Source organism: Simochromis diagramma, unplaced genomic scaffold, assembly GCF_900408965.1.
Source record: "Simochromis diagramma unplaced genomic scaffold, fSimDia1.1 OVJJ01000361.1, whole genome shotgun sequence".
Lineage (NCBI taxonomy): Eukaryota > Metazoa > Chordata > Actinopteri > Cichliformes > Cichlidae > Simochromis > Simochromis diagramma.
The window spans coordinates 13640757-13654663 of record NW_024386860.1 but is presented as its reverse complement, the minus strand read 5'-3'; the positions used below and the strand labels follow the sequence as shown (position 1 = coordinate 13654663).

The 13907-nt window shown below is 37.7% G+C and overlaps 2 protein-coding genes across 2 annotated transcripts; both read right to left on the bottom strand.

Moving 5' to 3' along the window:
* Window positions 1–329: 329 nt before the first annotated feature.
* Window positions 330–5182, bottom strand: LOC120732820 (fucolectin-4-like). The gene is made up of 6 exons (XM_040030668.1): window positions 5089–5182; window positions 4835–4902; window positions 4032–4329; window positions 3780–3934; window positions 1168–1447; window positions 330–853 (listed from the first exon to the last, which is right to left on the bottom strand). The coding sequence occupies exons 2-6, from the start codon at window positions 4896–4898 to the stop codon at window positions 703–705; spliced, it is 948 nt and encodes a 315-aa protein (XP_039886602.1). The 5' UTR covers window positions 4899–4902; window positions 5089–5182; the 3' UTR covers window positions 330–702.
* A 1501-nt stretch (window positions 5183–6683) lies between these two features.
* On the bottom strand, window positions 6684–13257 carry LOC120732824 (fucolectin-1-like). Its single transcript, XM_040030672.1, has 6 exons — window positions 13006–13257; window positions 12541–12625; window positions 11185–11470; window positions 9745–9899; window positions 7597–7876; window positions 6684–7218 (listed from the first exon to the last, which is right to left on the bottom strand). Exons 2-6 carry the CDS (start codon window positions 12599–12601, stop codon window positions 7068–7070), a joined length of 933 nt encoding a protein of 310 aa, XP_039886606.1. The 5' UTR covers window positions 12602–12625; window positions 13006–13257; the 3' UTR covers window positions 6684–7067.
* Between the last annotated feature and the right edge of the window lie 650 nt (window positions 13258–13907).

Below are 13907 nucleotides of genomic sequence, written 5' to 3'. Positions count from 1 at the left end.
TGTGAATAAATGTGGCGAATTAATGTCTGAAGATTTTAATGGTGTACAAGCGAGCTTGCAAGTGCCCGGTTTTAAGCAACTGTGCCATTGTCACACTTTCCCAGACACTTTGACAAAATCACTTTATTCCACTCTCTGGCCTCGTTGTGTTTCTGATGTTTTTTCTATTTGTCTATATTTTCTGTATTTAAAAAATAAAATATTTGGAGTGAGCACCATTGCTTTGTCTTAAATGTAGATGTGAAAAGCACAAATCAAGCGTTTATTTGAATTTTTAAAAAGATTGTTTGATTTATTTGAATCTGGTGTATTTTCCATTTATTTTTTTGTTGGCTGTATTCGTCATGCTTTCTTTGCGCTCTGCACTGCCTTTGTAGACATTCAAGAGTCACATCAAATATGTCCTGACAGCATTGGGAGAAACTCGCCCACTGACCTGCTCACAACACTTGTTTGGTTGTAATGGTGAGGCTGAATGTCTCGTGAGTAACTGCCTTTAGCTAACTGTTCTTTAGCTGTTGTTTACACAAAGTCAGTGTGTGATGCTCAGATTGGAATACAGGTCTCTCTTTATTAGCCTTCTGATTCTATTCTGATAAATTGGCACTGTGTCCCCTGCCTATGATGGCCTACCCCAGTTGTCATAGAGTGATGGATTTCTTTTGATTTGTTAAAATTCTGTAAGTGAAATAATTTTTCCACCTAATCCAGGACAGAACCATAAACCTCCACTTCGCACAGACTCAGATATTCCTCTCTTCCTGGGATGACAACGTTAACGTAGCGGCCATCCATCCCGTTGCATTGGAACTCTTGAATGCCGCCTGCAGGGATACTTGTGATCACAGCACACCTGGCAAAGGAAGCAGAAATCACTTGATTAACCTGGATACTTTCACCACGTCTCTGATGTAATGGTTTTGAATAACGCTGGGTTCTTCAGATTTCACTTAGAGCTGCACCAAGGAGCTGACCATGAAGGAGAAAGCTGGCAAGTTTAATCTATTAATGTTTTTGCTTAATGGTTGGAGTCACAGAGTGTATTGATTAATGTACTGCTGCTGCCATCAGGACGGTAAAAGACAAAAATCCCAACTGAGGTCCAATTTGATAATGCTTTAAATTATGCTAAATTATAATGCTTTCAGTTTTTATTCTGTAAAGTACCTGGGATTGCTGTTGCCATTGTTGTCAAGAGAGTCTCCAATGCGAATCTCAGCCCTGTTGAGTCGTTCTGGGTCAGAATCAGAGTTGACTATCTTAACAGAAAACACTTTGTGTGTTTTGCGCAGGTCAAGTCGCCACCAGGGGATGTTGTCATAGCTTGTCTGAGTGCAGGATCCTTTTTCTGGGTCGCTGTTACGATTTCCATCTATGGCGTTATATGCAAGCCCTAAGGTCTGCACTGATGACTGCGTGGCTTTTCCTTGGAGTGCAAGGTTCTCTCCTGCAAAATATGGTTGAGGGATTTATGTTCTCATCACAGACACATCAAGACAGTTTACTTGAATGGATGAGATGATCAACGCAGAGACCTTTAAACAAGCTCTCACAACTTTTGTTTTTTTTGGGGGGGGGGGGGTTTGTGGAGCCAACTGAAATTTTAAAAACTGTGCCGTACTTGTTTTTTTTTTTAAATTTTTTCTCAACAGTTTAATGGTTACACTTTTTGGCATCTTCCTGGAAGAGAGCTGCTCGCTTCCTCAGTTTTCCAGAGTGCAGTTCAGCAGTGACTATAGTGGCTTGCAAAAGTATTCGGCCTCCTTGAACTTTCCCACATTTTGTCACATTACAGCCACAAACATGAATCAATTTTATTGGAATTCCTCGTGAAAGACCAACACAAAGTGGTGTACACGTGAGAAGTGGAACGAAAATCATACATGATTTCAAACATTTTTTACAAATAACTGAAAAGTGGGGTGCAGTCAGCTGCCCATAGACATTGCCTGATGAGTGCTAATGACTAAATAGAGTCCACCTGTGTGTAATCTAATGTCAGTACAAATACAGCTGCTCTGTGACGGCCTCAGAGGTTGTCTAAGAGAATATTGGGAGCAACAACACCATGAAGTCCAAAGAACACACCAGACAGGTCAGGGATAAAGTTATTGAGACATTTAAAGCAGGCTTAGGCTACAAAAAGATTTCCCAAGCCTTGAACATCCCACAGAGCACTGTTCAAGTGATCATTCAGAAATGGAAGGAGTATGGCACAACTGTAAACCTACCAAGACAAGGCCGTCCACCTAAACTCACAGGCCGAACAAGGAGAGCGCTGATCAGAAATGCAGCCAAGAGGCCCATGGTGACTCTGGACGAGCTGCAGAGATCTACAGCTCAGGTGGGGGAAATCTGTCCATAGGACAACTATTAGTCGTGCACTGCACAAAGTTCTGGGCGTGCTTCTCTTCAGCAGGGACAGGGAAGCTGGTCAGAGTTGATGGGAAGATGGATGGAGCCAAATACAGGGCAACCTTGGAAGAAAACCTCTTGGAGTCTGCAAAAGACTTGAGACTGGGGCGGAGGTTCACCTTCCAGCAGGACAACGACCCTAAACATAAAGCCGGGGCAACAATGAAATGGTTTTAAAACAAAACATATCCATGTGTTAGAATGGCCCAGTCAAAGTCCAGATCTAAATCCAATCGAGAATCTGTGGCAAGATCTGAAAACTGCTGAAGAAGAATGGGCAAGAATTTCAGTCTCTAGATGTGCAAAGCTGGTAGAGACAGACCCTAAAAGACTGGCAGCTGTAATTGCAGCAAAAGGTTGTTCTACAAAGTATTGCCTCAGGGTGCAGAATAATTACACACACCCCACTTTTCAGTTATTTGCAAAAAATGTTTGGAATCATGTATGATTTTCGTTCCACTTCTCACGTGTGCACCACTTTGTGTTGGTCTTTCACGTGGAATTCCAATAAAACTGATTCATGTTTGTGGCTGTAATGTGACAAAATGTGGAAAAGTTCAAGGGGGCCGAATACTTTTGCAAGCCACTGTATCTGCATATAAATTATCTAATTATGTGTAGTTGATTGATCAGTGCCATTTTTCTGCTTTAAGTGAAAGTGGTTTGTTGGACCTGGCTGGATCTATTCTGGTGTATTTGGTAACGTTATTTGTAGGTTAATGGAAACTTGGTAGTGGTTCGATGCAACTTGATTTGTCCAAGTTATCTTCTGTTTAGCGGCCAACCGCGGAGCTTTGTATTTTTGTTTCAAATTATGGTTTAGTTTTTCTTTTCTTTCTAGCAATAGTGGGGCTTTCTGTTTATTGTTTTAGTCCCTGATGTCAGTTTGCTTCTTTTCATGTTGTTCCCATACCATTACGTTAATGGTATAAATTAATTACTGATATTTAAATATCTGTCTTGTTTGTGGTATGGTCTGCTGGCACTTTGGGGGACTCATGGAGTGTGTAACACAGATGTTTTTTGGGTGGTGAAGAAAAATTACATTTGTGAAAGACTTAAGTCTCATATTTTTTTTTTCTCTCTTCTCTCAAACTATTCACATTTGTTTATGCCACTTCACAGAGAACTCGTGGAGTGCAGACTGATGCTGGATTTCTGACTGGGCTAATGACTCCTGAAAAAATGGAGGACTCTTTATAAAAAAGGTTGTAATTCATAAACATTTAATGTAATACTTTTGATAAAACTCTTAAGATGAAAGTCTGTACTTCAGTCACATCTTATTTGAGATAGATTAGTGGTAAAGTCAAAATTACAAAAAAGTATGGTGAGAAAGAAAAGGGTGTTGTTTAATTTCTTACCAGTTGGGGCATGATACCCATAAACCTCCACTTCACAGAGTGTAAGAATTCTGTCTGAACCTGGTAAAAGCACAGTGACATAACGTCCCTCCACACGATTACTGAAAGTTATGGTGTGTGAGCTCCCTGCAGGAATTGAAGAAATTATAGCAACCCTAAAAGAGAGGAAGAAGCCTGTAGTCTCAAGTCTTTCTGTTATACAGAAAAGTTTCAGATAAATACTGAATACACTGGAAATTATCAGTGACTCACTGTGGGTTTGCAGCACCATTGTCTTGTAAATTGTTGCCAATATGAATCTCTGCTCCATTGATCCTTTCTTCGCAACAGTCTTCTCGATTGGTGATGATCATGGAGGTGATTATATAGGACTCCAGCAAGTCTACTCTCCACCAGGGGTTTGCCTCTGTTGCAGTGTGACTGCATGATCCATAATTAAAGCGAGATTTACGGTTTCCATCGATAGCATTACTCGCTGCTGCAAATCCATCCCACTCTCCCGGGTCGATTAGACGTGACTGCGTGGCTTTTCCACGTAAAGCCACATTTTCTGTAAAAGATATAAACATATTTTCATCAGCTTTGTTTTTCCTTTGGAGGAATTGATATCATCCAAAAACCTGTGTGTTCAACCTACGATCATTAGCTTGACATGAAAGTTGAGCCTTTAGGGTTCCAAGTAGTAACAACACACATGACTTTCTCGATCAGTTCATTTTGATTATTGCTTAGCTTTTGTGCATCATCTTCAGAAGGTTAATATTTTGTTGTTTTTGTTTTTTTTTTGTTTTTTTTGTTTTTTACAGATTTGACTTAACACGTATTGGATGGAACGCCATGAAATTTGCACAATCAATACATGTCATTAACTTTGGTGATCTTTTTTTATACAGTTAGGATGTCCACTTTTATTTTTTTTTAATTCTACTATGATTGGATCAGCATGCCATTTTTATGTACATTCACATTTGTTTTACAGTTAAAAATAATACTGCTGCATCTAGTGATCTTTTATAATTGATCCTAATGTGCTGGTATTTGTACATCGTACTTACGGTAAGTGAAGACTGAGGACATCTGCACAAAGAGGAGCAAAAGAGATGCTCTACTGAAGCTCATAATTCTGGTTGATACAAAGAAGATAAAAAAAAGATTTAGGTTAGGTAATTTAGGTTTTTCCAAATGTGCAGGTACTGGAGTACAAAAACTGAATACATGCACAGTCAAGTGCAAATCTGTCAAAGAGTTCCTTAATACAGTGAATTGTTGAAAAATGTAAGATGACTGAAATAAAAATGTTAATTCTTACCCTGAATTTGTTCACGTAATCAAAAACAGAGTCAACTCTCAGGCAAGGCAAAGCTTATCATTACTATTTACTTTAAATGCCATATTCAGCATGGACACTATCCAATCGCATTACATTACAGAGTTTACTCCCACCACTTATCACCTTTGGACACCTTGAAATGTTTTGACAATGTTTATATAATGCACTTTCGTGTTTAATATTACTATTTGACTTCGTTTTCCCGAGTGGATCATTACGGTTTTGCCATACTGCTCCACTTGATTGAACTTTATTACTAATTTATTTTTTACTTTTAAGTTATTACAATTGGAAGAGACATGACCGAGGGATAGGAAAGTGAAAGATGTAGACAAGAGAAGTTGAAAAAAAGAAGAGGGACCGTGAGGAAAGACACTAAAAATCTGCTAGATTACCTGCTGGGAAAAAAAGGAAAACAAGCATCCTGGCAGAAGTAACAGAAAATGATTTATTCTTGGTCAGAACCAATGACTGTAGAAAATGGTCATCTGTGGAACAAACAACTTCTTCATTGAGATCAAGGAGTCGACTCGCAGTCAAATCTCTGGAGGAGGAGTCGGTCATTTTAAGTCACATTAGTCATCAACACCCTCCAGTCATATCAAATGATAGTCTTGCAAACATGTTACAGAGCATTAATGCACATTCAGGTCTCACAGTGCTATTTGACTGGAAATTACTGCGTTAAGTCTTTTATCTTTTTACATCTCTTTTGTCTTCCACAATTTAAACACATCATCAAAAGACCGATATTAGTTGTGTTGTACACTGTAACAATATTTCCGGTTGTCATTGTGATGTTGTACAGTTACACCTTTTTCTACAGGTTATGTTTTTTTGGTTTTCCGTATAATTCAAAAAGTCAGCATTTTGTTGATTACTGAACTTTGTACTTAACAGTTGAGTCAACATGAAGGCCTATCAAAATATTTGCATGTCGTTACCTCACTCTGTGCTTGGGTAAGTATTACACAGTTCAGTGTCACCACATGAATGGACTGTAACGATGCTCTCAATAACTATAACTTTAAAAATAAAAATTCTAAAATATAATAATAATAAAAATAAATATAGCATAAAACCACCAGTCCCTTTTTTTTTAAATTAAACATTAAAATGTTGTATAACTCATACTGTAGTGCCGTCTTTCGCGCTTGGCTCTCCTACCTTTGCTAACGTGATGCACATAGCGCAGAAGCCGATGCTGCATTCACTTACACTCGGATATCTGAGCTTCACCGTGAAAACATAATCGTACATTTGATATTTGATTGAATTTTATTGTTTTACCTTTGGGGTGGCACCTGGGGTGGCCAGTCTGGTTGGGGGGGGGGGTGGCCTGTGCCCCCCCAGGCCACCCCGCTGGACACGCCATTGCACTTGTCAGCTAGCATAGAAACATGGAAGCACTTTGACATTCTAGTATTAAACGTCTAAATGAAATTATGTTAAATTTCTCCCCACACCTTTTAAATACAGCACACATTAGTAATACTTAGAAAATAAAAACAGCAGTTATTATTTTTAAAATGTAGAAAATTGTCTAAATGACAAATAAATAATAAAATGAAAAGAAAGGTTTTAAATGGTTTTATTGTATTTCAATAATCATTACATACAGCTTTTTCTTTCTTCAGCAGGTACAATGACAATCCATCAATTGCTTATGGTAGGAAAAAAAATTAGGAGCTGGAGTGAAAACATTTCCAGACATCTATCACAATGTGCATGTTGTATACATGTTTATCTGATTTTGCTCTTATATTGTCTGTATTTATCTTACAAAGTATTTTCAGTCCTCTATCCTAAAGTCTCATCATGCAGTCACAGAAAAACTTAAAATGAGATGTGTGGGAATTCAGTTATAGATAGATAGATAGATAGATAGATGAGTGATTAGCAAGTGACAGATGAGTTTTGGTTCATATGATCATGTGTAAAAGTTGAATGTTATGAACCTAATCAAGTTTAGATCCATACACTTCAACTTCACACAGACTAAGGAACTCTTCTCGGGCCGGGATGACAATGTTCACATAGCGGCCGTCCATTCCATTGCATGTGAAATTAGCAACAGCACCTCCTGCGATGTTTGTGATCACTGCACACCTGGCAGATGAAACAAAAAGGTTAGCAAGTTTTGTATTTTAAAAAATGTCTCAAATTAAAAAACACACAGGGATTTTGAGAGCTATATACACTTTTCAGTTCAGGTTTGTTGGAGGACTACACATGCATGTTTTTGTGTTTTGTTTTGGGTAGTTTCTACATTTGGGTAGAGCTAAAATAGTAAAACAAGTCTACACCACCATTCTCATCATGGCAATTAAAATTATATTATAAAAGGAGTTTCTGCCATTTGTGAGACTGAACGGCTTTTCTGTTGTTTCCACAAAGTCTGTGAAACTGGCATCGGTACTGGGAGCAACTTGCCAGGTGTTTTTACAGATTTTAACAGACTTCAAAAGTCAACAGTATTTAAACTACCTGGGGTTGTTGTTGCCATGGTTGTCAAGGGAATCTCCAATGCGAATCTCAGCTCCGTTGAGCCGTTCGGGGTTGGAGTCAATGTTGACAATTTTAACAGAAAACACTTTATGGGTTTTGCGCAAATTAAGACGCCACCAGGGGCTGATGTTGTTGTTTGTGTGAGTGCAGGAGCCCTCTTCCCACTTGCTGTTACGATTTCCATCGATGGCATTGTATGCAAATCCAAATCCATACAACGATGACTGTGTGGCTTTTCCTTCAAGTGCAAGATTGTCTCCTGCAAAAGGAATAAACTGATAAAAATAACTGTCAACATCTGCATGTGTTTGCTGTTAACAGTTACAGTTAGTCTTGAAGAAATGCATGCCATTTGATTGACTTTTTCAATGTATTATTTCTTTTCTGTTCCAAGGTTAAGTATTTGAGATCAATTCCCAATGATCAGGTGATCCCCTATAATAGCACTTGGTAATGGTGAAAGGAAGAACTTCTGTTTAACAGGACCTCCAGCAGAACTAGACTGCAGTGCAGGTGCAGTGATTTGCTCTTCTTGGTGTGGTGAGCACCAAAACACAAAAAAGAACAGCATATAGAGACTATGATTAAGAAAGAGGACAAAGCACTAACTGTGTTAGAGATAATATCAAAGTCACACGCTGAGCATGCATGTTTTCATACTACCTGATAGGGAAAAATATGCCAGCAGTGGGAGTTTCAGACAAGCGAGGGAATGAGACTCCCTGTCGTTTGGGTTTCACAAAGAGGTCGAGCAAAATGCAGTAATTTGCAAAACATGCTGTAAAAACTTTTGCCGCAAAAGGCTGTAGTACCATGAATTTATTCCACCAGCTGAAAAGTCATCCACTACAAAAAGGCTGTTTTAAACTCCGCATGTCAACGTCTCCCCACACCCAAGAAAACATAAACCAGCTGTGATACCTGTGGCTGTTCTTGGTCAGTCGTTTTATAGTCACTATCTAGACTTTTGTTTCTGTAATTTGAGGTGATCACATTTTTGAAAATAAGATTTGTTTTTGAGGTTATTTAAGCATATAGTGATGTTTTAATTTCCTCATATCTCCTAGCCCAAATCCCCAGCAGCCTGAGTGTAGACCAGCTTGATATTTGGGTTTCATACCCCAGGGCTCTTTCTATTTTACCTTTGTAATGTCAAGGAAGATGTGATTTCGTGAGGACCCAAACGCAGACCACAGAGAGACAAAACTATAACAATTTATAACTATAACTATAACGGTTTATTAAGGAAGATGATAAGAACAGGTACTGAAGCAGATAACAAAAATAGAAAAGAAAAACTGGCTGTGGAAAACTAAACTGGGAAAACTGAAAAGTACAAGAAAACCCCAAATAAACCTCTCGGAGAATGTAACCCAACTTACAAATACTCCAAAACTGAAATAAGCCCACACTTGGAGATGAAAGTGCTCTAAGATGTGATGGGGTCTGATCATTCCAGACTTCGTTCGTGAGAAGATTCTTAATTCAATCTTGAATTTAACAGGAAACCAATGATGAGAAGTTAATATAGAAAAATATCATCTCTCTTTTGAGTCCCTTCTTGAGTACTAGTGTTTTGGATCAACTGAAGACTCTTCAGGGATCTTTTAGAACAATTTGATAATAAGTAATTGGAATACTAAAAAGTATGGACTGGTTTTCAACATCTTTCTGAGACTAAATGTTTCTAATTTTACCAATACTGTGCAGATGACAGAACGTAGTCTTACATATTTGTTTAATATGCACATTTATGAACATATCCTGGTCAAAAATGACTTAAATATACCTCAGTGTTACTGGAGACAAAAGTAATACAGTCCACAGTAAGCACCTGGTTAGGCAACATGTTTATAAACTTCCGGCCGAGAACAATATTACAGATCATTCAGCACAGTATGTCTATTGGATATAACTTAACAAATTCATTTTGTTATCTGGGTTCTAGATAAATATAATTGGGTGTCATCTGCATAGCAGTGAAAATGTATGTTATCTATTCCAACAATATTACCTAAGACAATTTTTTCTTTCTTAAACTAATAAGACTAGCATCACTGGGATTCCTACGAATTTGGCTGTAAGGCTGCATACTGTCCACATTTATGTAATAGCTCATATTCTTACCAGTTGGAGAACGGTATCCATAGACTTCCACTTCACAGAGTGTGAGAATCTTTCTTGAACCAGGCAGAGTCAATATAACATAGCGCCCCTCTGCTCGATCAGTGAAAGTCACACTGAAGGATATGCCAGCACCAACTTCAGAAATTTCACCAACCCTAACAAAAAGTGTGTGAGAGAGAAATATAGGATATATAGCTTTAGTGTCCTTGTGTGTAGCTTACCAGGGTAACATATTAGAACATGTGATTGTCAGTAATACAGTTGGTTCCATAAGTTGTTGGACATTTTGTAGGTTTTTAAATCAAATGATATGCAGCTTTCAGCTTTGGTTCAAGGGATTTAAGATTAAAATTACATCGTTGTTTAGGAATTACATCTGTCTTAATACATATATTATCACAGGCTAAAAATTAAAAATAAATTAAAACTAACATAATTTTAAAAGTAAGGATTGTTTTTAACCCCTTACAATGAACAACTGCTTGACGTCTACAACCCATGGACATCAACAAGTGCTGTTTAGTTGCCTGAGATGTTCTGCTAGGCCTTTACTGCAGCTACCTTCAGTTGCTGCTTGTTTCTGGGTCTATCTGCCTTCAGTTTTTCACTGTCCATTTGGACAGTGTCCAGTAAGTTTTACAGTATTTAGCTGAATCTGACGAGTTCTGCAGTTCTGTACCCTGTATGCCTCAAGATTCATCCAGCTGCTTCAAATGGCAGTAACATCTTCAAACACTCTCAGTCATACACTGCCTATACCATCAGATTGCCTCCAGTATATTTTCAGATAATATGGTTTTCGGTCTTATATTTAAAATTACTACAAAAAGCCTCAGGGAGTCTCGGGGAACAGGCCTAACCTGGCCATAAAACTGCATGCCAAGCTTTAACTTATGAGACTTTGAAAATGTGTGTTTAAAAATCGTTATAATTCACATACACTTATTCCCTTGAATTAAATCTGGAAGCTTTAACTTCATTGACATATCAATTAGCTGTTTTAAATCAATTCCAAAATTGGTTTGACTGACACAAAAATTGTGTCAATCCAACAAATTGTGGGCCAAACTTTAGAGCAAATCAGACTTTATACTGCTCAGATGTATTTTTAAGTAGTGGTATATCTGTAGCAAGCAGCCGGAAGTTATAGAGCAAAAATGATGGCAAATGAAGTAACAGATGTTGAGCCTTCAAAACCGTTGACTGTCAGCTTTCAGACTATCAATATTTGATTTAACTATAACCACATGTCCAGAGATATAAACCCTTTTCTCAAAACTGACAAACAAAGGAACAACCTCTACTGCTATCACTGATCCAGTTTGAAAGACAGAGGTAAGCCAAGATCGCTAACACCAAGAGAAACAGAAAAAGGCTAAATAAAAGATAAAAAATCTCTCTGTATAAATTGATGGTATTTTTTTCTTTATTTGTACTAACTTTGGGTTTCCTAAACCTTCGTTGTTCAAAGAGTTGCCTATGTGGATCTTTAGCCCGTTGAGCCTTTCATGACAGCAGTCTCCTCTGTTGGTGATGGTGACAGAAGTGATGATGTAGGACTGAAGCAGGTCCACTCTCCACCAGGGACGGTTCTGTGCACTAGTGAGCGTGCACGATCCCGCCCTGAAGTCAGAGTTACGGTTTCCATCAATTGCATTGTGGGCAGCTGAGAGGACGTGGTTCTCAGAGATCGACTGGGCTGCTGTACCACGCAAGGCCACATTTTCTGTGAATTAGGGAGTCACAGAAATAAGATAAAATAATAGGAAAGACATTCAAACAGACAGCAAAACTGCCCAAGTATCTAATCTAAGTTGTTGCACATGAGTTATGAGGTATTTATTTATGTGACCTAATTTCTACTGGAATTAATAAAGTATTATAATTATTTCCTTTCTGAGTTAGCTTATGCAAGACAGGTTTGTTTTGTAGTATGACCTTCAGAAAGGTCAGTCTAGCTTTTACAGCAGGACAATATAAACCGCAAACTTTTATGCAGAACACAATTCTAAAAACCAAAATATACTGTATATGAATTACTTATAGGCACTTGCTGCCAGAGTTGTGAAAGTCCAAAACTAGTCGTCTTGGAGAAAATAACACCAATACTTTAAGCAGTCCAGACAGTCAAATGATAAAGATACATTATTTGATATTATAATGTATTTTGAACAAGCATGTCAGTATAACTATTTTACAAGACTCCTACAAGCAGACCACTCTGAATGTGTCAGTGAATAATATTCTGTTTTCCTCTACGCATGCAGTTAGTTTGTTGATTTGCAAAGTTTTCAGTTGAGTCGTTTGCAATAGCGTAACCCTTCTGTGGATTAAATCTGCATGTAGTCTGATTTCTCATAGTTTCCATGGATTTCTGATTTCATTTTTCACTCCTGTATCAGAATGCATAAATTCCTTTCCCATTGCCTGTCTTTTTTACTGGCGATTAAAAACATACAGAAAATACCTGTACTTTGTACTTTGCTATATTATAGAAATAAACTGTCTGCACCAGCATTTTTCACACATTAGTAGATCATCTGCACAACTTTCCAATCTCATAGGTGATTTTTTGTTTGTCATTATGGCCTCATGTTAATTAGCATTATGTAAATCTTTGACTTGTGTGATAACCCCCCACTTAAGCATTTGTGGATTTTTAAATCAGGAGTATTATCTCTTGGCAGCAGGCATTTTCATAGCTACTGAGGCAAGGACTGTTGCTAAAGGACATCTTTGTATGATGTTGATACGCCATTTTTAACATTTAAGACATTACTCTCATGTCACACTTACGATAAGTGGAAGTCGAACTCGTTCTTAAGAGGAGCAGCAGAAGGAAAACACTTGTTTTCATTATTCTGGTTAAGAAAGATGATATCTGTTGAGAACAAACAATATTTAGTCCTTTCTAGTTCCTAGTTATTAGTTATTACTGTAAGTATATTCCATTAGGACTCTTTCTTCAGAAATAAGCTAAGTCTATCTCTTTTTTCCCTGTGGAATCTGGTCAGTGAGAGTCAAAGGCTTTAAAACAATATTTTTCCAGGTTTCTTCCTTAAATGGTGAGAAGCAATATGCACAATTTGTAGACTCTGAAGAAATACTAGAAGTAAAGTCTCTAGCAGACACCATTTATTTGTTAGATCAGGTGGGGATTTATACTGAAAAGTGATCTTACAATTGAGTTCCTCTTTTTGTCTGTAACAGATGGTCATTTCTAACTGTGCTTTTCATAAATAAAAGAAAGAAAAGTGTTACCTGAGGATCCGGACAAAGCAGTTGCCTTTTTCCTGAAACAAAAGCTGCTATTAATTATATTTCTATTTGTTTTTATCAATGCATCTCATCTCTCAGCTGAATCACACCAAACCAAACATTAAAATTTATCTCATATTCCTCTTCAACTCTGTCTATTCACGACCCAGTGGTTTGTTCCCAGGCATCTGTGTTCCACTTCCAGTCATGACCTAACTTTCTAACACAGTAATGCAGATTTTTTTTTTTTTTTGTTACTGATTATTTTGCAACATCCTTGTTCTTGTACTTGCGTCACACACTGTTGTTCAAAAGTTTGGGATCGCCTCGAGCTTTCAGAAAATAGATAAAGGTTCCAGGGCACCAATAACATAATGAAACCATTTTCTAATGAAACAATGAAATAATGCTCAAAAATGTTCACTCAATAGAGGGGTCTGTGCCTGAGGTTATTTTACAAAAAAAAATCTAAACACACATATTTTCCATGACAGGATCCAGAGCATGTTTTGCAATTTCAATGAGGAAAATCTACAGGATTTATGGACTTCATGTGCCAGTTACTGGTAGATTTTGTTGCCCCTCTCATGTGTACTGACATCATTGATTCCAGTATTGGGCCCAGTATATTTGGAGTTGTACATGTGCTAGGCTTTGGCAACAGCAACAGTGTTTTTAATGAAAATGTGTGGATGTGGTTCTAGAGTGGGAATTAGAAATTATAGAAGAGAGCCGTCAATGATCAAAGTTCAGACTGAACTTAAATCAGATAAAAGTAGTTAAATATGTTAAGCAGCTGATAATGCAGCTTAAGCACAAATATGCAGAAGTACCAGAAAGGCCACAAACTTCTAGTGAAAAGTAAAAATGCCTAGCTGCACATTTTCACTTTCCCGGGTGTTTCA

What these genes read in the sequence shown, in the direction of transcription:
- LOC120732820 (XM_040030668.1), bottom strand. Translation starts at nt 4,898, where the DNA reads ATGAGCTTCAGTAGAGCATCTCTTTTGCTCCTCTTTGTGCAGATGTCC. An exon ending in GTCCTCAGTCTTCACTTACC is followed by an intron (nt 4,330 to 4,834) that starts GTAAGTACGATG and finishes TATCTTTTACAG; the next exon opens with AAAATGTGGCTTTACGTGGA. An exon ending in TGGGTATCATGCCCCAACTG is followed by an intron (nt 1,448 to 3,779) that starts GTAAGAAATTAA and finishes CATATTTTGCAG; the next exon opens with GAGAGAACCTTGCACTCCAA.
- LOC120732824 (XM_040030672.1), bottom strand. Translation starts at nt 12,601, where the DNA reads ATGAAAACAAGTGTTTTCCTTCTGCTGCTCCTCTTAAGAACGAGTTCG. An exon ending in GAAGGTTTAGGAAACCCAAA is followed by an intron (nt 9,900 to 11,184) that starts GTTAGTACAAAT and finishes ACTTTTTGTTAG; the next exon opens with GGTTGGTGAAATTTCTGAAG. An exon ending in TGGATACCGTTCTCCAACTG is followed by an intron (nt 7,877 to 9,744) that starts GTAAGAATATGA and finishes TTCCTTTTGCAG; the next exon opens with GAGACAATCTTGCACTTGAA.